This window comes from Aricia agestis, chromosome 12 (genome assembly GCF_905147365.1).
Source record: "Aricia agestis chromosome 12, ilAriAges1.1, whole genome shotgun sequence".
Lineage (NCBI taxonomy): Eukaryota > Metazoa > Arthropoda > Insecta > Lepidoptera > Lycaenidae > Aricia > Aricia agestis.
The window spans coordinates 5,545,378-5,570,584 of record NC_056417.1 but is presented as its reverse complement, the minus strand read 5'-3'; the positions used below and the strand labels follow the sequence as shown (position 1 = coordinate 5,570,584).

General features: G+C 36.1%; 1 protein-coding gene and 1 long non-coding RNA gene across 2 annotated transcripts; both read right to left on the bottom strand.

Annotated features, from left to right (window-relative positions):
• Positions 1-6,572: 6,572 nt before the first annotated feature.
• LOC121732426 lies at positions 6,573-11,593 on the bottom strand. The gene is made up of 6 exons (XR_006036370.1): positions 11,576-11,593; positions 11,337-11,486; positions 10,517-10,646; positions 8,808-8,944; positions 7,713-7,855; positions 6,573-6,759 (listed from the first exon to the last, which is right to left on the bottom strand). It is a non-coding gene; the product is annotated as an uncharacterized LOC121732426 (long non-coding RNA).
• Positions 11,594-19,436: 7,843 nt separating this feature from the next.
• LOC121732425 (zinc finger protein 675-like) lies at positions 19,437-24,366 on the bottom strand. The gene is made up of 8 exons (XM_042122295.1): positions 24,269-24,366; positions 24,061-24,190; positions 23,811-23,940; positions 23,479-23,615; positions 22,265-22,407; positions 21,796-21,997; positions 21,366-21,484; positions 19,437-19,700 (listed from the first exon to the last, which is right to left on the bottom strand). The coding sequence occupies exons 1-8, from the start codon at positions 24,349-24,351 to the stop codon at positions 19,601-19,603; spliced, it is 1,044 nt and encodes a 347-aa protein (XP_041978229.1). The 5' UTR covers positions 24,352-24,366; the 3' UTR covers positions 19,437-19,600.
• Positions 24,367-25,207: the final 841 nt, after the last annotated feature.

The window sequence follows — 25,207 nt, the reverse complement described above, 5'->3', positions numbered from 1 at the left end:
ATTCATAGGTAACAATTTAACAACCCTAGCGACGATTTTCGTCGTAATATGTCAAATTTAAAAATTTCAACATCAGTTCTAAGTCGGTATACTCCATAGACATAATATAATGCTAAAGACCAACAAAGAGTGCGAGAGAGAAGAAAATCCTTTATGGAATTATAACAAGATGAAAAGAGAGAGGCAGTCTAATGAAAATTGTAACAACTTTTATTTGACAGGTCGTCAAAAGTCGTCAATCGTTTTTATGCGCTTTCGGTATTTGCAATTTATTATTTAAATCGTATGTTATTTTCAACAAATACTATTATATATAACAATAATAACTTGTGCTGTGAGTGATTGCAGTGTAAATCATAGGAATAATCCTGAAAAATATACATTTCACCCGTAATTAATCTTCATGTCCTAATTGCTACGATGTGTTTATTTTTGCTATATTCTGGTCTTTAGTTCTCTATTTCAAATAAAATATTGTGAATCCTCCCTTTTACTTTCATATTTTGCGTAACTAAAGGTACTATTGTTCCTATATTACACAAATTTTGAAGAAAAATTTTTCATCAAAATTTCTTACATATACGCTAGTGCTTGAATCAAATTTATCGATATGCTTATCGATATTTTACAAACGGACTAAAAAGGACATATTATCTTATTTTAACTAATATAATATAGTATAGTATAATATAGCTAATATAATATAACTACTATAATATAGAGTGACTCTAAAACTAGAGGAAGGTTTATATTTATATATCATAATCATTTGTTTTACAGATTCCCTCAAGATCCTCTAATAAGAGGAAAATGGCTGAAATTAATTGGGCGTGTTGGTTGGAATCCCAAGAAAAATTCAACAATATGTAGGCAAACATTTCATTGAAAATTTTTAAAGAAAAATTAGAATAAATACTATTTTGGCTAAAGGAGCTATCCCAACTTTATTTGTGCCAGTAAGTTTGACATACTGTTGTACTTGTCACTGAAGCAATTATTAAAAATAAGCAATTATAATCAATTAATGCTTTTTAGTTCATTTAAGATTATACTTATATGAACTAAAAAGTATTAAATAATCCTTATTCTGTACTCAATCTTCATAATTTTGAAGTCGGTACCAGCCCTAAGTATATAAGTTGCTGTTATACCTATTCTGTCAGAGAACTGGCGATTAGGTTAGCTGGTACCGATTGCAAAATAATGAAGATTGAGAACAGAATTAATACTGAGTACAGAATAAGAATTTTTTAATACTTTTTAGTTCATTTAAGTATAATATTACTATTGTCATTGCCTTGGAAGTCGGTTTTAATTTTTTGTTTAAAAATAATAATTTTACTCATTTTAGCTGTCCTTAACGTTTTCTATACTTACAGTTGGTGTTTTAAAAAATCAAAATCAAAATTGCTTTATTTCTGAACAAATCTAAAATAAAATATATTTTCAGAATACATGGTGCCTACCACCGGTTCGGTAACTAAGCCGACGAGAAGAACCGGCGTAAGAAACTCGCACGCCCACTTTTTACCAAAAAAAGTAAGAAAAAAAAATCTTTTAAAAAAAAATTTACAATGCTGTAACTAAAAATTATACAACGTAAACATAGATAGATACATAATTATTGTAAGTCATGTAGAAGTAGCCTTGCAAGCAGTCATTCAGCATTCTACTCCCAAGATGTGCCATCAATAAAATTATGAAATCATTTTGGCTTTGGCACAAAACGTTCTTTGACTACTTTTTTAAATTTATTAATCGAAAGATTTTGAACGTTTTCTGGGACCATATGTTCCCATTTGAATATCAAGGAGTCACTTCGATTTCTCATTGTTTCCATCACCAGACCACCACTTTTGTGAACATGATACCTACTCGGAACATTACAATGTACAGCAAAAGAAAAAATTTGAAAATCGGTTCATAAACGGCGGAGTAATCGTTGAACATACATAAAAATATATCCACAGGCGAACGTCTAGACTCCTCCTGTTTGGAAGTCGGTTCAAAATAATTGTAATAAAATATTATCATATTTTATAATATGTATTTAATTTAAGAATAAAATATAATATACTATGTGTGTTGTTTACTTTTAACGTTTACTTTCAATGTAAGGACTGATTTACCAGATAGATTTTACCTGAGTAATAAATAAGTAACTTTATAATGTGTTAAGTGTAAATTATTTACCCCTATTAGAACCTCATGTCATAACATATCCGACGATTGAAAAATCATTCCAAAAGAAAATGTGTATCTACTTTTCAATCGTCACCTTTTTTTGCCAATTAAAATTTATGATACCTAATTTGAAATACAAATCTATCAAAGTTGCATATTATTTATTTCTTATAGAAACTCAGGTAAAATAACTCGAACGGACTAAACTATCGATAGCAAAATACTATACTATCGATAGTAAAATATACATCACTAGCACACGCACACATTGACAGATCATAAATGGTCACGCATTTTCGAGTTGTCAGGTGGTCTTTACGACAGTATATATTATGTCTATGGTATACTCTATAATTCTGTCTACTCTGGTTACAGCCATGACTGTGGTAAAACTGACAGCAATCGGGCCCCGATCAAAAAAGGGGTGTTATAAGTTTGACGTGTCTGTCTGTCTATGGCATCGTAGCATCCAAACGGGTGGACCTCAGAACAGGGAAAAAATCTGTGGGGTGGACCGATTTTGATAGCTAGTTTTTTTTGTTTGAAAGCCGACATGATCGAGTGTTCTTAGGTTCTTAGCTATAGTTCATCATCTTCAGCCTGCTTATTGCTGAAATATAACGGTTTATCTGGTTCGTGATAGGCCGATTAGCAACTTGCAGTCGTTTGATGGGTTTTATATTTTGCATTCGTGACACATGAATATATAATTTACCGAAGTTCGAGCTTTTACAGTAACATATTATGTTACTGTAAAAGCTCGAACTTCGGTAAATCTTAGGATTTACCGACATGATTTAGTAAATGTAAGTATTTCGAAAAATACGAGGATTTTTTCGAACATTCACCATTACAATTCGGTTTAATATGCTAGGTTTTACTATAACAGTGGACGCTGTTAAACATTCGTGTACTAACCTACATAAAAATTACGTATTGAGTTATGAATGCAGTTATGTTCTTTAGATGATTTAGAACAAGACTGCATTCAAAATTTATCAACAAAAAAATTTGTGGGTTAGGACACTAATGCTTAGGACACTAACAGCGACCAACTGTCAACTGGTAAATTTTGGTTTTAGGAATAAAACAATGAGTAATTCTTAATTATTAACCTTAATAAACTATAAGATAAAACAAGTAGGTACATATAGTTTATAATAAGTAATACTAACCTATTTAAATCATTTTCGTACAACATACAACATCTCTGAATATCTCATTCGCCGGCCCATTCGTGCCGAAGCATGGCTCTCCTACGGTTAATACCACTTTATTATTATTATAACACTAAGCAGCCTGCAGTGTCCCACTGCTGGGCAATACCACTTTAATAATTTTTAATAATATTAAAATAAAATAAATATTTAAGGGGGCTTTCAATACCAAAAACACAATTTCCGGCCTGTTTTTGCTTTATAACAATACCAAACCCTTTGTGCGTGAGTTCGACTCGCACTTGGCCGTTTTTTTCAACATGTACCGTGCGGCGTACCATAAGGCATTTTTTATTTTTTTTATTTGATTGTCTAACAGTTTTTATTTTAGTAACTAGATGGCGTATGGGTAGACAACTATCGGTAATACCAGGAAATACCATCAATAATTGCTACAAAACGGGGCAAAAGAATGTAAAACTTGATACATTTCAATTTGAAAAAGACGCAATAATATTTCAACGAATAGGATAATAAAGTTATTATAACGAATTGAGAATGATTCTAGTACTGGGTTTCTTTTTCTAAGGTAAGTTCCATAGACTGTGATATGACTGTGTAATGTTGTTAAAATTAAGATAGTTCCAATACTTCATAATAGATGGCGCTGAACGTCACCAAGGTCACACTAGCGGCAGTACCTCAATTGCAGGTATTACACCTTTGTGAGTATAGTATCCGTTGTATTACACGCATCAATAATAATTATTATCATGATTCTAGTATCACGCGATTCACAAGTGTACTGTGATACTGCGATTCGGGCTATTACACCATCAATATTATCACGGAATCGTGATAATATAGATGCGTGTAATACCTACCAATAAGTAGTACGAATAATTCGTTTCTATAGGAGGTGGTAAAGATTCAGCCATTTTTTTCTTTTCGAGAACTTTCAAGAAGTATTGTGAAGTGTTGAAATTAGACTATGGAGTGTAGATGGAGGAGAACTATCTCTGTATGTAAAAAGTGTCCGCTGAAATGCGTTAAATTAGGGTGGCGCTACAGTAGCAACAGGGTAAATTTTAAATCATTTAGCAGCTTTTATTTCAGCTATTTTAGGTTATATTTTAATATACTTCAATTTATATTTTGTCACCAACGGCTACATTCATTCCATACCCTTTGCTGCAGCTAGCGCCACTCTTGGAGGATTTTTCAACTGTTATTTACTGCGTACAGCTGGAGTTGCTGGACACTTTTTCAAATATCCCCCATATAAGATAGTTCTCCTCCATCTACCCTCCATAAATTAGACACCAGTTTTTAACCCCAACGCAAAAAGAGGGGTGTTATAAGTTTGACGTATCTGTCTGTCTGTAAAAATTGAAGTTTGAAGTGTGCGTACCGCGGAAAACGTTGCAATAATGTATGTCGTTGCAGTATCTATGCCTATATGGAAACGGTAACCACCGCGCGCTATAAGCTGAAGTCCACGCGGACGGAGTCGCGGGCAACAGCTAGTTGCATATAATTCAGTCTCTACTCTCTACTAATAATAATCCGGGGAGCCCCCCTATAATATTAATACCATACAACAAACGTGAATTTTTTGGCTTTTTTTGCTCGTAATTCATAATAGTAACAGTTCAAATTATCACAATTTTTTAAATTATATTCGTACTTTAATGTTTAATAATAAAATTAAAATAAAATAAATAATTAGGGGGAGGGGCTCCCATATAAAAAAACTACAGTTGTTAATATGAGTATCTTATCGATATTCGGATCAAAACAACTATCATAGCTGCAGCTAATTTTTTTCCCCAGTACAATGTAGGTAAAACGGTAAGCGACCGTGTCGCTCGCTTTTTATCTTATGTATTTTTCTTTTGTGCTCTTGCAAAATATGTCTGTAACAAATAAACAAATTAGTGACTTTATTTAACCATAAAAGAACATTTTTTTCTAACATTTTTTTATTTTATGTAAATGTCCATTCAATTGTATGTGTGGTCTCTGATTCAATGAAGATATATTCAATAAGTACCTTAGACCCAACATGTAACACATAATATTGATTTTAAGGTGCTTCCTCACCCCGAGCATTCACGTGTAATGTAACATTTTTAGATTCGACTTTGAGCATTACATTACAGCACTACTATCCTTACTGACGAACATTCGCGTGTAATTCACATTCGACTTTGAGCATTCTATAGCTAGATGTTGTTACAAGTTATTACAATTGTTACAAGTTATCAATATATTATACACTGTATCATTACAAGGCGCGCATTATAATGCTCGATTTTGTATCATTACAAGGTGCGCATTGTAAATTGTAATACTCGACTTTGTAACATTACGTATAGCGAATGCTCCCGGTGAGGGAGCACATTTAGATATGATATAAAATTAAAGCTAAAATCAGATTCAAATATTGTTACAATTTTAAGGCTGGTATAAACAGTCAGTACTTAAGATGCGACCCAATCTTGAGAAGCGATTCGGCTCTGTGATTGGTCGAAATTTTGACAGCCAACCAATAACAGAGCCTGAACCGTGTCTTGAGACCGAGATGCATCTTGAGTACTAACTATTTATACCGGCCTAAGATTCTGGTTGTTTTAATTATGGCTTTAAGGCCTCAAATCTTAATTCATTAATTTAATTTTTTTTTAATCTTCATTTAAATAAAGGGTTTCTGCCATGTAACATGGCATGCCAGCCCCTTTTCTTAAAAAATAGTAAAGTACTTACTTTAGTTAATTCAGTCGGGCAATAAAGTAATGATATAAATACAACTTACTTTGTATTGAGTATCTTGAAACATATATCACACTCAATAATCCCTTGCCTCAGGTGTACTTCATTTATGTGCCTTGTAACAGCATGTTTATAAAAAAATGCTTTATCACAGTCAGTACACTGAAATAAGCATATAGTTTATTTATATAATTATTTCTACATAAGTAACTAAAATAATCTTTCTCAGAGACAACAGCATTTGTAGGGTGGTTTTATTACTTCGAGAATCGGTGCAATAATAAATTAATGAAACGTAAAAGTAAATAAATTATTATTATCCACAATATTAACTTAGGCATTGGTCATACATTTCAGTAAAGGTGTTAAGGCAAGTAGTTTATTTTACCTTTTTAACTATTCATGTCTATGAAAGATATGTTACAATAGTAATATGGCTCTCACCTTAAACAACCTTTCAGTAGTATGAGCAATTCGCATATGTCTAGCTAAATTGCTGGATGTGGATGTGGCTTTCGGACACTGTGTACATTTATATGGCTTATCAACGAGGTGTGACTTCTTGTGTATCCTTAGTAGATTCACGGTTTTCCCTCTGTATGGACACTGATCACATTTGTGTGGAAAAACATCTTCATGAATTGTCCTGAAATATTAAAATTATTAATGTATTTTTCTAACCGGCACACAAAAAACATGATGGCATTGTTTTGTCTGAGTTAAATGTTTTTTTTCCTATTATGTATTCTAAAATACAACCAAGTCAAAAGACAGGCTCAATTGGGTGATATTATTTAGATGATGCCAATTTGGCTATGCCATTGCAATATACCAGCCAAGTCTCAATAATATGTTTGACTAAGTTGTAGTATTATTATTAGACATCGGATTATATGCATTTGCATACTTGCATATGCAAATGCGATAGTGCAAAATTTGGCATTTTTTTGTTGATAATGTATATTTCGGCCATATTATGCCCTCGTTGTCTCCAAACTAGCAATCATAATACACACCGAGGCCACGAAACAGAGGTATGATAGATCAAAATCCTTCAAATATGTAGCCCACCCTTGTTTAAAGACTTCCGCAATACACCCGAAGTACAATATCTTTCTAGAAACAAAATGTTTCTTTGTAGTTGGCCACATTTGAAAAAAATTTGAATAAGGTCGGTAATTAACTTCCATGGGCACTAAGATTGTAAGTAAGGAAAGAAGAAAAAGTCCTGGATTTAATGGAATTATGAAAATTAGTGCATTTATTATGAGCAACAACGGAAAACTCTTCCAAAAAGAATACATTTTTATAATAGGTAAGTAAGTGATGTTTGATTGTGCATATTTTGTGCATATTTCGGCCATTTTTTCCGTGCATATTTCGGCACTTTGATCGTGCATATAATCCGATGTCTAATTATTATATTAACATTTTAAAAAATGTAACATCCTAAAAAGCCGGAGAAAGAATAGAGCTCGCAAAGAGAAGTTTTTTTGTCCTGAAGGCAAGTTGTTGTAGCCCCAATGTCACTGCTGACTGCGACCTTTGAGCTTGTATTAGAGTGGTACCATCCGCAACCCAAAAGAGAAGTATACTCACTTATGCAATAGGAGCTGAGCATAGGATGGTGTTGCTTTGCCACATACATCACAGAGAAAAGCTTTTTTATTGATTTCAGCATTTTGTTTTTTCTTGGCATCTAACATCGCCGTACATTCCGATAGGTGATCATTATAAGTATGCTGAAAAATTACATCAATAATAATTGTCAATTACTAATATTGACTTATGTAGATTTCTATGTTAATTATTTTGGGTGCATACTTCAAATCAGACTTAAATTTTTTAAATCTGATTTTAAAGCAGATTTAAAAATTGATCAGTCGATCAATCTGTTTTTAAGATGAAAGATTATTATTTATTTTCAGATTCACTGACTTCACATTCTTAATTGCAATTTAATATTAAGACCGGGCTCCCAAAATTATCAAAGCACGCTAGCCCCACTATCCTCCAATCGTGATATAATGATTCCATGAATCATGCTCCTGAGCAGTGTGCTTTACACTGCAGCTAATAGTGAACAATATCGCGTAACAACGGTTCCCGCATTATAGCACGAAAGTAAAGGTCGTAAGTCCCAAAACTGTTTTTTGATGATTACTTAAACACTAAATAAGTACAATACTAATATTTCCTTTACTTAGTTATTATTTTATAAAGCGTGTGATTGTATGAATAATGATAGTAACTCAATAAGTGTAACTGATATTTGTTAAAAAGGACAGAAATATTCATAATTTCGAAAAATATAACTATCGAGTCAAAATAAGTGAATCGTGTTTTCCGTTAGGCTAATATCAGATAAATATACAATGATTAAATAAATCTCAATTTCATTTAAGTCAATCGTCTTCCGGGATCTTAATACTTATTAGGAAACACAGCAAAATTTTACAGCCCGCTCTTAAACTAGATGACGCCCGCAACTCCGTTGCGCCAAAATTCGTTTATCGCACGGGAACCGTACATTTACCCGGGATAAAAGTATCCTATGTCCTTTCCCAGGACTTAAAGTACGGTATCTTCATACAAAATTTCATCAAAATCGGTTCTGTGGTTAAGGCGTGAAGAGGTAACAGACAGACAGACATAAAAGACATAACATGTTTTTTAAGTAAATTACCAACTTACACAATCCTGAAATTCTTTGTTGCATGTTGTACATGTCCAGTTTTCCATATTATCATCAGGAAATGATGGGGAAGGAACATTGTAGGACTCTTCTGTTTCATTGGGTATAACATTCACATTAACTATTTCTATGGTTTCTGAAAATAACATTACTTCTTATTTACTCTCAATCATTTAATTTGTGGGTGTCCACTGTACATTCTATGGAATATAATAAAACTAGATGTCCCGCGCGGCTTCGCCCGCGTAAATTAGGAATTTTACAGAAACCGTACATTTTCCTAAAAAAATATTTCCCCCGTTTTTCCCACATTTTCCTGAGTTTCTTCGGTCGTATTAGTCTTAGCGTGATAATATAATATTATAGCCTATAGTGTTATTCGATAAATGATCTATCTAACACTGAGATAAGTTTTTAAATCGGACCTGTAGTTCCTGAGATTGACGCGTTCAAGCAAACATACTCTTTAGGTTTATAATATTAGGTAGGTATAGATTTTTTTTAATTATCGCTTGACAAACTCGAGTCTCGATCTAAAAGACTATCAAATCAAATCAAATCATTTAATTCAGGCATCAGAGGCCCATATAACAAATACCTTAAATCTAACATACTTACATATAATTATATAATAAATACCTTAAAACTAACATACATATTTTATATATTATACTTAAAAACTAACACTGTCACATTTTGCCGGCGACGTGACTACTATGAAATGGTATAATATGGTAGTGATGATGATGATGATGATGAATGTAATTTGCATAGTAGCATATGCTTTCTGTTCTTAAAACAACGCTGAAACTCCCAAACTTGTATCTATAAAGAATCAGGAGTTCTCTCAGCACCTTCCGAACCACGGTATACCAGGTATACCTCGGTGCAAAATCTTACTTGTTTGTAGCATATGCTTAGAATACTTCTCACGAAACCGAAGTCACCACATGTTTCCCTATAAGTTTTGAGGAGTTCCCTCGATTACTTATGGATCCTTCATCAGATCACCACTTTTGTGAATATAATACCAAATTGGGATGATACCCTATATACCAAAAGAAAAATTTTGTAAATCGGTTAACAAACGGCGGAGTAATCGTTGAATATAAGAAAACGAATATAACACCTCCCCCATTTTGAAAGTCGGTTAAAATTGTAGCCTATGTGTTATTCTGATGTATAAGCTATATTATTGTAAAGTTTCATTAAAATCCGTTCAGTAGTTTTTGCGTGAAAGAGTAACAAACATCCATACATCCATACATCCACACATCCATACATCCATACATCCAAACAAACTCACCTTTATAACATTAGTAGGATATTATGTAAAATGTACAACTTCAGTTGATTGATTGTTTGGAATCAAGAATGTAATAAATTTTGTCTCAAATTACATTTTGTTGATAGACCCTTCAGAGGCATGCAGGCGCGGTCGCAGCCTGAAATTTGGGGGGGGGGGGGGGGGGGGGTCAGTCACTAGCCACTACACTAATAATATTTTTTTTTATCTGCGCCCTCGGATAGTTCTTGGTTGACAGCTATCTAAGGTCGGATGCTGTGGTGGTTAGGGGATATCTAGCCTTTTATTATTTGGCAAGTTTTTGAGATTTTTCAATTTGACCTTAAACTTTGGGGGGGGGTCATGTCCCATGTGTCCGAAGGGGGCCCCTTTGGACCGCGCCTGGAGGCATGGAATACACACCTTGCTTGGAATGTATCTTGGACAGTCTCTTGTGGCTTAAATTACAAATAAACCTGAATTTAATACATCCATTTAATAATTTAATGCATGCATGGCAAATATGTTGAGGAAAATTATCATTTTTGCGGACCTGCAACAAAATATGATTTTGGATGTTGTAAAAATTTTAATTAATTCATGAAGCCCTAAGCGGCCGCATCCGGCCGCGATAACAATAGATAAGCTATTGTGTCTCGTTATTCCACGATCAATGGGATAATTAACCAAAAATGAGTACAAAGACGATGCCAATAAGTAATAACATTGTTTTATAATTTTTTGCGGCTAAGGTTTACAAACCTACCACAAATTTTTTTGTGGTCACATGGAAGGAATTTGTGGTCACATGGAAGGGAATTGAGGAAGGATGTTTTGGGTGAGATAAACCTCCCCGTACCACTTTCACCCCCTGGAACCCCCCCTCCCCCCCGTTTAGGAGATATTTGCATTTGAAATTCTCGTAATCTTGAGATAAGGTCTTATGTTTCGGTGTTCACATGTTACTTACTTAGTGTTTTCAAAGCATCGTAAGGCTGTGGTGAATGGGGGACAGTAATTTATCATTTCAAAAGTATTGTATAAGAATAGTAGATTATAATTCTTAGGTAATTAATAGGAATGTTGGCTCAACATGACTTGATTGGGTTAGGTAAGATGGCAAATCCCGCCTTAGCCATCATGGTAATTTTTTTGCGAACCACCCAGAAATAGGAGCCCCACTACCTCCATCGACATATAATTATTGAACCAAAAAAATTGGGGTGGGTTTGTAAACCTTTACCTTTTTTGCTTCATACTCACATCTACTCCTGAAAATTGAATTATATCTTCAGGCATATTTGGGTACCTTGCATTATTGAATATAGCAATCTTTCCATTTTCTGTGCAGCATACTCTGCACATATTTTTCAAGCCACTGTCTTCGATGCATCTAGACAAATAATAAAAACAAGAATTATTGTCTCATTCAGTTTGCATTTTAAATTGAAAGAACTATTTTCATCATAAAAGGTAACCCACGATTTGTCTTGTTTTTTACTTTTTTGTGCAGCCTTGGGGAATAGAATTAGAGAGGTCATCGTCGCTATTTTTAAATTATTTAATTACAATTACATTAAGTAAAAATTTAATACAAAAGTCAAAACTATATTATTATTTTGATTGTCAAACAGTTTTGACTTTTGAGTTTCCATTTTAGTCACAGACTCATAAGATGCTATTATGAGATATTTTAGTAATAGTAAAGTCTAGATCATAGATAAAGTATTATAGTATAGATGTAGTCTTAGCCCGTCATCGCGTGGCCATTTTGTGCTTATTTTCATACAAGTAGTGTGCGTTCATTTTCTTGAATATTTCTATTTATCCATTATTTTGAAGCACGATAAGATACAGGAAAGAAAGTCAAATAATTCATGATATCGATTAACTATAGTTCAAGAGATGAGAATCCGTAAACACACGTAAAAAGCTATGCAATTTTTATAGCCAAATTATTAATTGATGTGACATATTTAGCACTAATGCCATAAATAGCATGATTAAGGGATTAATAAACTTATAAATTATCTTTTTAGCTTACAAAAATACCGATTGAAAAACCCAAAAAACGTTGTTCAAAACATATTTAATGTGTAATGAATGTTCAGTTCAATACGTATTTAATGTTCAGTGTGTAATGCGTCGAGTTAGCGACCGGTCGTGCTCCGCGTTACACACGCAGCAAAAGTAATATTTTTGCGAATCGCGCGGCACATTGCCGCTGCACGTGACCATGGCGCTCGTGGCCAACGAGTTGCTGGCGTTTATCCAGCACGCCATCGACACTATGGACGAGGTCAGCATCATGCAGATCTGCAAGTCCTCCTTCTCCAGCGAGGAGATTTGCAAGGGCAAGCAGCTGCTATACGAGACGCTCGGACAGAGCGCGAATATGCCGTCGCGACGAAGAGACGGAACGGAAAGATCCTGATGAGGTGCCGACTTTTGTGGCAAAGGAGCTCCACAAGCTGCCACCCGTCACATTGGACCACGTCGACGTCGTCAGCCTACTGAAGGACATCAGGTTCCTGAAGGAGGAGCTGGCCGGAGTTCGAGGTAGATTGCAGGCATCAGAGTCTACGATCAGTGACTTACGTATTGAATTATCGCAATTAAAAAGCAGTAATTCAATATGTAGGTCACCTGATGCTGATGCCGCATTCGTCACTACTCGTCGTGGCGCGCAAGCGAGCACGTTTAGCCCGTCAGCATTATCTGACGGGTCAACGAACACCGCCGCTGCCGCCCCCGCCCCCGCTCCCCTCCCGGTTGCGCCGACCCCGAGTCCTCAGGCGATTCAGAAAAACTTTGCGACTCTTGCTGGTCGCCCCGCACCTCCCCCTTCGTCGAAAACTAATGGGAGCCGCAAGGCTCCGAAGAATCGCGAGACTGAGAGCCGCAAGGCTACGAACAGCCGCAAGGTGGAATCTTCTCGGCTTGGCAAGGACGAAGGCAGGAGGTGCGATGAGCAGGGCTTCATACTGGTGGAGAGGAGGAAGAAGCCCGCCGCCCGCAACCATCGCGGCACCGCACCATATGTACCTGAGCTGCGTCTGCGGAGCGAGGTCCCCGCGACGCCCCTGTACATATCCCGCCTGCACTGGTCCATGGAGGTCCAGGATGTCGTGGACTACATCCAGAAGAAGACGACACTGCGCCTGAGGGTCAAGCGTCTGCAGTCTTGCCACAAGGTTAACTTTAGCTCCTTTGTGGTGAGAGTACCGACGAATCTTCTGTCGACTTTCGAGGCGCCGGAGTTCTGGCCGATGGATGTAGTCTAACGGAGGTTCCGGGGGAGACTCCAGAACGAAGCGAGTCACGTCGACGGCAAAATGTGACAGTGTTAGTTTTTAAGTATATATAAAATATGTATGTTAGTTTTAAGGTATTTATTATATAATTATATTATGTAAGTTAGATTTAAGGTATTTGTTATATGGGCCCCTGATGCCTGAATTAAATGATTTGATTTGATAATGTTAAATCCGCGTGTTTGAGGCATTCTTTGACCATTCTTATGGTTTATTATTTAGCGGAACAACAAAACTCAACAATATCTAGCATTAAATGTTCACTAAAAACCTTTATTAACACTTTTATTACATGAAATATGCAGACCGACTCCTTTGTTATGTCCTAGTAAGTAGGACATAACATTACACGCTTTTGACGCTTATACACCGATTTATGGCTCTCTCCAGTATATAGTACCTCAATCATGAAGGAATAATACTATTGGAGGGAGCATAAACATATATATTAACGGCCGTTCCCAATATTTGATCTATCTCTGGTTTTGCCCTACTAGAGATAGGAGACATAAAATTACGACAGTATATATTATGTCTATGCATAAAATATGTCTCTAATGTCTAATGTGAGTTATTCCTATCTCTAGTAGGGCAAAACCAGAGATAGATCAAATATTGGGAATGGCCGTTAGTCTATGAATCTACCCATACGCCATAGACTATCTATGATACGAAAATAACATACGATTTATATAATAAATTGCAAATACGAAAGGGCATAAAAACGATTGACGACTTTTGACGACCGTCAAATAAAAGTTGTTACAATTTTCATTAGACTGCCTCTCTCTTTTCATCTTGTTATAATTCCGATCCACACTCGCGCGCGACAGCGCGCGAGTGTGGATCGGCAGTATTGGCTATTTTATCACGCAAACTAATAGGACCGAAGAAACAGAGGAAATGTGGTTAAAACGGAAAATTATTAGCAAGGGTTTATCTCACGAACTACTAAAGCAATTTTGTATGTTATTTGGCACAGATATGGAGTAGACTACGTGAAGAGCACTCTGGTTTCAATGAAACCAGGCTAGGTACGCATGAGTTTTTTTATAGTGCCCAAGTGTGTGCGCAATATACAAGAGCACTCTGGTTTCAATGAAATCAGACCAGTTAAACAGGAGTAATTTTATAGTGCCCAAGTGTGTGCGCAATACACAAGAGCACTCTGGTTTCAACGAAACCAGGCCAGTTACGCAGGAGTGATTTTATAGTGCCCAAGTGTGCGCGCAATCCACAAGTGCAATCTGGCTTTAATAAAACCAGGCCAGTTAAGCAGGAGTAATTTTATGGTGCCCAAGTGTGTGCGCAATAGGCGTTGTTTTAGGAACTGAAAGCATATTATGCTACTGTGCAAATTACATTCATTATCATCATCATCACTACCACGTCAGGGTCACCAATGTCTTAACTCACATGGTTGTACCATGCAAGGGCGTCGCCAGGGGGTGGGCAGGGAGGGGCAGCTGCCCCCCCCCCTAGAGACTCTAAAAAACGTTGCAAAATATAATGCAAAAGCAACGACCACTATAATATTAAAATCTGGTAATAGATGTAAGGCTCGTAGTACAAGTGAAAAGGTTCATGTGCTGTCGACTTTACCTACAATTCATACCTACTTTTCTCATTTATAGAGAGTGAGTAAAGTATGAATTGTAGACTGTAGTAGGTAAAGTCAACTTGCCCCCCCCCCCCCCTGCGCCATCGGCTGGCGACGCCCTTGGTACATGTGAGTATATTGTATCCATATACAGTATACACATAATACCATAATTATATCATCAGTCATCACATTATGTCCTTATTTATTTGGTACTTTCATAGCGATTTTAATAAGAAAAATATAATGTTGTTTCAAAATAAATAATTCTAGTTCTAAGCGACTTATGTACCACAAAATTGAACGTAAGTAACAAATTCAACCTTAACTACAGAGCCTAAGGCACACATTTGACATAAAAATTTTTTTTTTTGATATTTGAAAGCCATGTTGTCACTAAAATATGCCATACATTATGAGCGTGATCATGAGTTCAAAATTTATTTCCTCCAACACTCCAACATTTGAAAAAAATAATTTTGCGGAACCCTTCTTGCGCGAGTCCAACTCGCACTTGGCCGTTTTTTTTTTGAAAATGCTCATCTTCACTTTGCACTGGACCGGATCCCTCCACTCCGTGACTCGTGAGTATGTTCTGTGAATAAAACAGCAAGGACAACACGTCTACGAGAGTGAGAAAGAAAGTTCTGTTCTCTCTTTGCTATAGGACTTATCAAAGGTTTTTGGAGTCCAAAACTACTTAGACAAGCAAATATTGTAATAAATATTCGTAGTGTAAATATTTTTATTAGTAATGCCGCGGCCGCATATGCGTAGTGCTTCGCGCTAAAAACGATACTATTGGACGATCTGAGTATATCGTCCAATTATAGTATCGTCTATAGCTAGGGCATCGAAACCCGGACCCAAATTTCAAAACCCGGGTTTTTTAAAATGAAAACCCGGGTTTTTTAAAATGAAAACCCGGGTACCCGGGTTTTTTCGGGTTTTCTTAAAATTCAAAGATTAACGATGCAAAAATACTTTAAATATGATTTTCAGCGATTGCCAACACCTTTCCAGTAAAATACTATTTAAATACCATAGTGTGCGGTCACGGCAGTGCCCAACCAAGTCTCGAGTGAACGGGCATGGCCGTACTATACTTTTATAGAAGCGACTATTTACATCTCCTATTTTATTATATTATATTGGATCTTATCAAAGCTAGGGATTAAGATTTTCGAGCCAAGATTAAGTATTACAACAAGCTTCACCTCCAAATTACATATTATATTATTAAATGTATTTGTATTTTATGAAATATATATAAATCTATCAATAATTTTTGAAGACAGTAAATAAAAGAATAACCTTAAATATAAAACGTATGCCAACAAATCTTTATCTCGCGATCACCAAGATTCAAAACCCTGACCACAGCGTTACTGGTTCCACTAACAAGGGTTCTCGCCGTCATCAGTTTTTGAGCTGATGTCTTGGTAGGTGTGTCTTCGATCAACACGCATCTATTTAACTTCTTCTTTCCAGCTGGCGGTAGTTTCACCAGCACTCTAGCTTTCGCTCGTCCAGGTATTATGACTTTCTTTACACATTCAAATTTCCCGCAGGCGCCTCCAAGGATGAAAATTTCTTTTTCGCCACACTTGAAAACTCCGTCAGCGACATTAATTCTGCAGTTGTGCTTCTTCATAAAATCCAAACCCAAGATGCAATCATCCATAATCTCAGCCACGATAACGTCATGAGGGTATGAGGATCCCCCTACATTAATCGTAACTGACATTTCTCCCAGGACGGGTATTGGCTGACCGGAGGCAGTAAGGAGCCGACAGTTAATTCTCCTCTCGTATCTTCTTGCGGCTTTTACCAGATTTGGGTTCACTATCGTTCTAGAGGCTCCTGTGTCTAGAGTCATTTTGCAATCCGTCCTGTTAATAGTCCCCTGAATCACAAGACTGTCCCCGCTGCATGCTTGGGAGATAACAGTTATCGGGGCTTCCTCCGCGTCAGCCAGTACTCGCCCCTTAGTTCTGGCTTTTATTCGTTTCCCTGATCCCGGACAGGGGATGAAGCTCCTTGCTTCTTCAGCTCCTCTAATTGTTCCTCGAGCCTTTTCATCCTTGCCATCTGGGTCTCCTTCTGCGGGCAGTTGAGCTGAAGATGGCCCCTCTCACCGCACTTGTAGCACATGGCTCCAAAACTTCTCTTCGTGGGAGCCTTGACCTCCTTCAACGTCAGAGACCTCGTGGACCTTATGGGTCTGTCGTATGTCACGGCGAACAGCCTCGACCTCCAAAGCATGCGCCAATGCTTCTTTTAGCGAGGTGTGGTGACGTAGCCTCGCTGCAGCTCTGACCTCTAGGTCCCTGATTCCGTCGACAAATGCTTGCACAATGTTCGTGTCGATCATCTTGGAATCGGCTCCTGGGTGTGCCTTCCTGACCAGTTTTTCTATTTCCAACGCCCATTGTTGTAGTCCTTCTCCTGGGCGTTGGACTCTGTCACGCAGTTGGGCACGGAATACGTTTTTTAGGTGTCGCTCCCCGTATCTGGATTCAAGTGCCTCCATCAGGTCTTTAAACCCATTTCCTGTATGCGCTTCTAGGACCGACAAAGCTTGCCCTCTGAGCGCAACTGTGAGAGCGGTCAGGCATTGTTCATCATTCCATCCGTTGGCAGAAGCAACAGTTTGGAATTGCTGACGATAAGCATTCCAAGAAGTAGTGCCGTCGTATGGTGGCACTTTTACTCTTGGCCCATGTGCCACTCCAGAATTTCCACTACACGTCGCGACTCCTGTGGTTTCCAGGCGCACTACTTTTTTCTGTAGTTCAGTGAGGCCGGTTTTCACATTTTCAACATCCACTCCCAACCCGGTAACGCGTTCGTCCATTACGTCGACATCTTTACGAAGCTTTGTCACCGTGTCACTAACATCCTTTATAGCTCCAAGCGCTTTTTCTTGAAGGTCTTTTTGTTGCTCTTGTGATTCTCGAATCGCTCTGATTTCAGCCTTTTGAAACTCTTGCAAGGCGCCGAGCTTGCAGTCTTGTGACTCCTGCAATGCGCCGAGCTTGCGGTCTTGTGACTCTTGCAAAGCCTGAATTAATCCAATTAGGCTTTCTAATTGAAGTGCCACTTGAGGGGCCGCAGAAGCTACGGGCGAGGTGGGTAGAGCCAGTGGTCGGGGCTTGAGCAGGCGGGCCCCGATGGGCGTGGCCTGAGTGGGCGTGACCTGGTGGGCGGAGCCAGTGGGCGTGGCCACGCCCAGAGTGGGCGGAGCCTCAGGGGCGTGGCCAGTGGGCGCGCCCCTCATCTCCAAATCGCACTTCTGACACAAGTTGTTACGTGCTAGGGTTCGAGGATTTGGAGAGAAAGACCTGGTGACTCTCTTGAAGACTTTATTAACACTGCACTAAACACTAGGTCACAACACTTAGCACTAAGTCCAAACACTAATCACTAGGTCCAATCACTAAGCACTATCACTGTCCTAGGTCGTAGCCAAGTCGCAGGTTTCACTGGTTCACTCACTATTGATCACTTGTTGTCGCCTCGAAGATCGTTCAGATCGAACTGACTCGCCGGGCCTGCCTGCGGCTTTTTATATGGCGAGAAGAATTCCAGAAAGTTCCCGATTCACGTAAACAAGTAAACAACCGTGGGAACTTTCTAGGAGGCTCGAGCATGTACCACAATAAAACTGCCGTCCTTACGATAAGTGCAGTAAGTTGAATTTAATTTAGACCTTATGGACTCAGTCATAAGGTCTAAATTAAAACACGTAAACACGCAAACAAATAAACGGTAAACACGTAAACAAACATTGGACCTTTCTAGAAGGTTCGAGTATGTACTTGCGCACCTCATGCCATCTAGTATTGAGTAGGGGATTTATGTTGCCTGTGCTCCCTCGGTAAGTTTCGCTGGTTTGTCGCTAGATGGCACCACGTGTCCGTATACCATGTACCGTAACAATTTTATGTATTATTAATAAATATTTTTATGACAATTAGTCTTTAATGCTCTTAAAACGAAACTTTTACTTTAAAATATTATATTTTGTTTAATTATGACCAATATAAATAATTAAACCTATAGAATATGTTATAAAAATAAATAATTTGTATGTTAGTTTGTTATAAATACCTTTAATCAGGTCTGGCCTTTATTAATTATCAAAAAAACGAAAAACCCGAAAAGCTAGTTCCATTTTTGAAATTTTTTCATGATTCCCAAAACCCGGGTTTTCGGGTTTCGGGAAAACCCGGTCTCGATGCCCTATCTATGGCACGAAGCTTCGGACGATAGACGCAGGTGCGGCCGGGCCGTTAGAGGAAATAGGAATACAGTACATGTACCTAATGAATATTAAGCAAAGATAGGTAAAACTTAGTATTAAGTAATTATTTAATTATAAATTAAATTACTTACTTACATTGTTTTTATTTACTTTATGAGCAATACATGGACTGTTACTAATAATAATAATCACTTAATTTACAGTTACAATTACAGTACAGTAGCTACAGTTGTTAATACATATTGGTATCTTATCGATCACATTAATGTAAAATAAGAGCCAAGTCAATCAAGAATAAATTTGCGGCAAAACAGCTATCATAGCAGCTAATTTGTTTCCCCAGTACAATGTAGGTAAGACGGTAAGCGGCCGTGTCGCTCGCTTTTTATCTTATGTATTTTTCTTGTGTGCCTTTGCAAAAGATGCCTGTAACAAATACACAAATTAGTTAAGTATTTCATTTTATAGGGGGTAAAACTGATAAAAAAATAATAAGAGCGTTTTTCATTTAGCAGTGGATTCAGAAACTGCAGCCATTTTAAAGTTTTGAAAAAGAAAATATATTCAGAAAATTGCTTATTTAGGTAAATTATGAATATATTTTAGACAACAAAGACTAAATCATTTAGTTTAGTGCAAAATAAAATATCTGCGAAGCATAGTTAGGAAAATATGAAGCTTTATTTTTTTTTAAATGCCCTACAGGCTTACCTAACCTTTGAATCGTCAGTGCTTTAAGTATATGGAAGCTTCTTTGGGGTATACTATTAAGCATCCCCTATCTTAATCTGACAGATCCGATGACATCTAATATACATATAAAATTCTCGTGTCACAGTTTTCATTGCCATACTCCTCCGAAACGGCTTGACCGATTCTCATGAAATTTTGTGAGCATATTGAGTAGGTCTGAGAATCGGCCAACATCTATTTTTCATACCAAAAATTATTTATATGGCAAAACAACGTTTGCCGGGACAGCTAGTTTCAATATAAAAAAACAATTAACCCACCTCATGAGAAATCTGATTTCTATAAGTACCATCATAATTGATAACTAGACACATGTCGGAAGCCTATACAAGCTTAATTTGATACGCTCGAGCTTGTCCCGAAATCCCCTCTTGCCCTCCCCAACTATTACCATAAAATTACATTTTTATTAATATTTTTTTAGGGAACTAATGAAAACATGGAGAGTACTTAATAAAAACAAAATTGAGCAGTCCAATAACTGAATGAGCGGTAAAAATGATGGAATGAGCGGTTCGATAAATAGTTCGCAGCCCCCCGCCAAAACAAACACAATAAAGAAATTCCAGAAATAGGTTAGGTTAGGTTAGAACTTAGACCACAACACGGAGGGAGCCGAGCGAGCGCAGCGAGCGTGCTGCAGCAGCAGCCGGCGACCGTCTTACTTTCGCTTTATAACGGTACGGAAGTCGGAACCCTCCATAGGCGAGTTTTTCATTTTATTTTATTTTACCGCCTCATTGTTTAAAGGACTTTGCTCTATGTAGCGAAGGTCTGGTGAAGTAAATATAGACTTAAAGAACTGCTTAGAATGAGATTTCTTACTGACAAATTCCGATTTGTTACTGCCCACACGTAACCACTCATTCATTAATTTTTACCGCGCATTTAATTTTTTTTACTGTTCAATAATGTTTTCAATGATCCATTTCATTATTTTTGCTACTACTAATTTTTGTTTACTTTACTGCTTAGTTTTAACTGCTAAACTAGTTATTAAACGTGCCATTTATAATTTTTAACTTACCAAAACTGCTATTTACAACTGCCCCTTTAAATCAGCGCCTTTTTTATCTCGTTTTAATGTAGATTCAATTAAAATATTTAGATTCAATACCATAGTTAGACATGTCTGGTCTCTGGTTAGACTAAAGACCAAATGTAAGTATATTAAAATATATTGGTTTTAGATATACTTAGAAAATTTAAACTAAAATCAGTCTCAAGTATTGTAACAATTTTATGATTCTGGTTATAGTTTTAATTTAAGGCCTCAAATCTTAATTCATTAAGTCAATTAAGTTGGGTAGTAAAATAATGATATAAAATGCAACTTACTTTGTATTGAATTTCTTAAAACATATATCGCACTCAACAATCCCTTGCCTCAGGTGTACTTCACTTATGTGCCTTGTAACGTCGTGTTTATAAAAAAATGCTTTTTCACAGTATGTACACTGAAATAATAGTTTATTTATACATCATTATTTTTACAAAAACTTGGAACTAAAATAATCTGTCTCAGGCACAACAGCATTTGGAGGTTGGATTTATTACTTAGAGGTATTCTCCAAGTACATACATTAATAAACAAATATTAAATATAAAAAGTAAAAACCTAAAATTGAATAAATTACTATCCACACAATATTAATGCTTAGGCATTGGTCACACATTTCAGAAAAGGTGAAGACAAGTATGTCATATTACCTTCTTACTTTTTATTTCTATGTCTGTGCAATGGTTACAATAATAATATGAATCTCACCTTATGTGACCTCTCAGTGGTGTGAGCAAGTCGCATATGTTTGGCTAAGTTGCTGGATGTGGATGTGGCTTTTGGACACTGTGTACATTTATATGGCTTATCAACGAGGTGTGATCTCTTGTGTATCCTTAGTAGATTTGCAGTTTTCCCTCTGTATGGGCACTGATCACATTTGTGTGGAAAAACATGTTCATGAATTGTCCTGAAATTTTAACTTAGTGACATATTATGTATTTTTTTAATTGGCACACAAAGAATATTGTACTATAGTATTGTATAGCCTCGTTTTTTTTATATTATGTATTCTAAAATACAACCAATCTCAATTTGGTGATATTATTATGAATAATGATGTCAATTTGGCTATGCCATTGCATACCAGCCAAGTCTCAATAATATGTCATCTAAAAATGTAACACCCTCAAAAGCCAAAGAGAAAGAACAGTTTTTGCCAAAAAGTAGTACTCACTTATGAATACGGAGACCAGCATTGGATGTTGTTGCTTTGCCACATATATCACAGAGAAAAGCTTTTTTATTGATTTCAGCATTTTGTTTTTTCTTGGCATCTAATATTGCCATACATTCCGATAGGTGATCATTATAAGTATACTGAAAAGTAACATAAATTGCCAATTACTAATATTGACTTTAGTAGATTCCTAAGTTAATTACCTATTTTGGGTGCAGATTTAAAATCAGACACTTTTAAGACCAATTAGAGTTTAGACAATCAAAAAACCGGCCAAGTGCGAGTTGGACTCGCCCATGAAGGGTGCCGCAGCAACAATAAGGTTTATTTTTTATGAAATTAAAAGGTTTTTGATTTATTTTTATGTTTTAGTAGATTTAATGAAAGTTAATTTAAGGTTTACCATTTATGACATAATATAAAAAAAACTACTAGCTAGATCTCGTTCAAACCAATTTTCGTTGGTAGTTTTTATAGTAATGTACTATCAGAGAAGTTGATTCCTATGCAAATCGGGGACCTAAGTAGTTTGGTTGCGTTATGTCAAACTTAGCTGACAGATCACAATTAACATTGAATTGACATATTCGACCTAATAACGTTGGTCTGTCAATTGCATAGGAATCAACTTCCTTGATGGTACATCATATATTTTTTTAGACTTATCATGCCCCTACTTTAGAAATTAGGGTGACACACATTTTACCACTTTGGAAGAGTCTCTCTCGCAAACTATTCAGGTTAGAAAAAAATGATATTAGAAACCTCAATATGATTTTTGAAGAACTATCCATAGATATCTCACAGGCATAGCTTAGATGAAAAAATTTTTTGATTCAGTTGTACCTATGGGGACCCCTAAAATTTTTAACAATTTTTCCATTTTTGTACCAAAATCTTAATGCGGTTCACAGACTACATCTACTTACTAAGTTTCAATAGTATAGCTCTTATAATATCGGAGAAAAGTGACTGTGACATACGGACAGACAGACAGACATGACGAATCTATAAGGGTTCCGTTTTTTGCCATTTGGCTACGGAACCCTATAAAATTGGTCAACCGGTTTCAGCTGCAGGATTATTGATAATTTTCAGATTCACTGACTTCATTTTCTTAATTGCCATATATTTTTATAACATTTGTTTCTTAATGCTTAACATTAAAAGATATAATTTGTTTTTTTTTTTAAAGTAAATTACCAACTTACACAATCCTGAAATTCTTTGTTGCATGTTGTACATGTCCAGTTTTCCATATTATCATCAGGAAATGATGGGGAAGGAACATTGTAGGACTCTTCTGTTTCATTGGGTATAACATTGACATTAACTATTTCTATGGCTTCTGAAAACAACATTAGTTCTAAATTTAATTACACTTAAACATTTATTTTGTGTGTGTCCATTCTATGGAATATAATAAAATCACGTATAGAACAACTATAGTTGATATAATATTGTGTTTGGAATCAAGAATATAATAAATTTTGTCTCAAATTACATTTTGTTAATAGACTCTTCAGAGACATGGAATACACACCTTGTTTGGGACTTATCTCGGACAGCCTCTTGTGGCTTAAATTGCAAATATACTTGAATTTAATACATCCATTTAATAATTTAAGACATCCATGGCAAATATGTTGAGGAAAATTATCATTTTTGCATACCTGCAACATAATATGATTTTGGATGATGTAAAAAGTTTAATAAATTATATAAATAAAACCAAAAATAAGCCAAAGACGATGTTAATATCATTGTTTTATTATTTTTTGCTTCATACTCACATCTACTCCTGAAAATTGAGTTATATCTTTAGGCATATTTGGATACTTTTTATTATTGAATATAGCAATCTTTCCATTTTCTGAGCAGCATATTCTGCACATATTTTTCAAGTCACTGTCTTCAATGCATCTAGAATAATAAAAACAAGATTTGTTTCATTCAGTTTGCATTACATTGAAAGAACTTTCATCATTTAGGGTAACCCACGATTTGTCTTCTTTTTTATGCTTTTTACTTTTCTGTACAGCCTTGGCGAATAACATAGCTTTTAATAATATTAGAGAGGTCATCGTCACTATTTTTAATTTAATAATTATTTACTAAACATAAAAATATGAAATTTACTTTATAAACAAATCTGACACTTGTCAAGAATTCAAAATTAGTGTTACCAACCTCCAGATAATAAATAGGCAAGCAAGTGAAGAAATTAAAAAGTGGCAACATTGTAGTGGCATTCCTTTCAAAGTTTCCAGCTCCCAATAAATTAAAAAAAAAAACCTTTCAAATCAAGAAAAAGGGATGACACTACGATGTTGCCACTTTTTAATTTCTTCACTTTCTTGACAGACAGTATTCAACAATTTACACTATTAAGGGCCGTTTACATTCATTATTCAACCCTGTCGGGCAGAGAAGTGGGCACACCAGTTACCAGTTACCACAGAGCGGAGCAAATGTAATGGAGGTCAGTCATTAGTGACGACGCGACGTGGGCCCTGGCAAGTACCTATGAAGTAGGTACCCACCCAAAGACCTTTTTTTTTTTATTCGTACTGGTCGGGACAGGCAAAGGGTGCCCAAAGACCTCTAAACCAGTCAATAGTCATTGGTATAGTGCGTCAAGAATGTCTAGGAGGCGAAACTTTTTTTTAAGCAATAGCAACACTCTTTTGACATTTGTCCCTTTGTTGTATCAATACTCTATGACATAAAATTTACAAAACAAAGATTTTCAATTTGCTTAAATTTAGTTTTACAATGTGAAAACTACATGTTACTGTGATTAATATGAATAATTAAAGTGAAAGACGTGTCATAAGTGCTGAAAATTTGAAGATTTTCATTGAAGAAACATAGTAAAATTGAAAAATATTACTGAAATTCTCGCGTCCATATTTCCGATTCTGATTGCTCAATCACCAT

Coding starts and splice junctions, on each gene's coding strand:
- LOC121732425 (XM_042122295.1), bottom strand. CDS start 24,351: ATGACCTCTCTAATATTATTAAAAGCTATGTTATTCGCCAAGGCTGTA. Junction 24,191..24,268: donor CATAAAAAAGAAGACAAATC/GTGGGTTACCCT, acceptor TTATTATTCTAG/ATGCATTGAAGACAGTGACT. Junction 23,616..23,810: donor CGAGATAAGTCCCAAACAAG/GTGTGTATTCCA, acceptor TGTTGTTTTCAG/AAGCCATAGAAATAGTTAAT.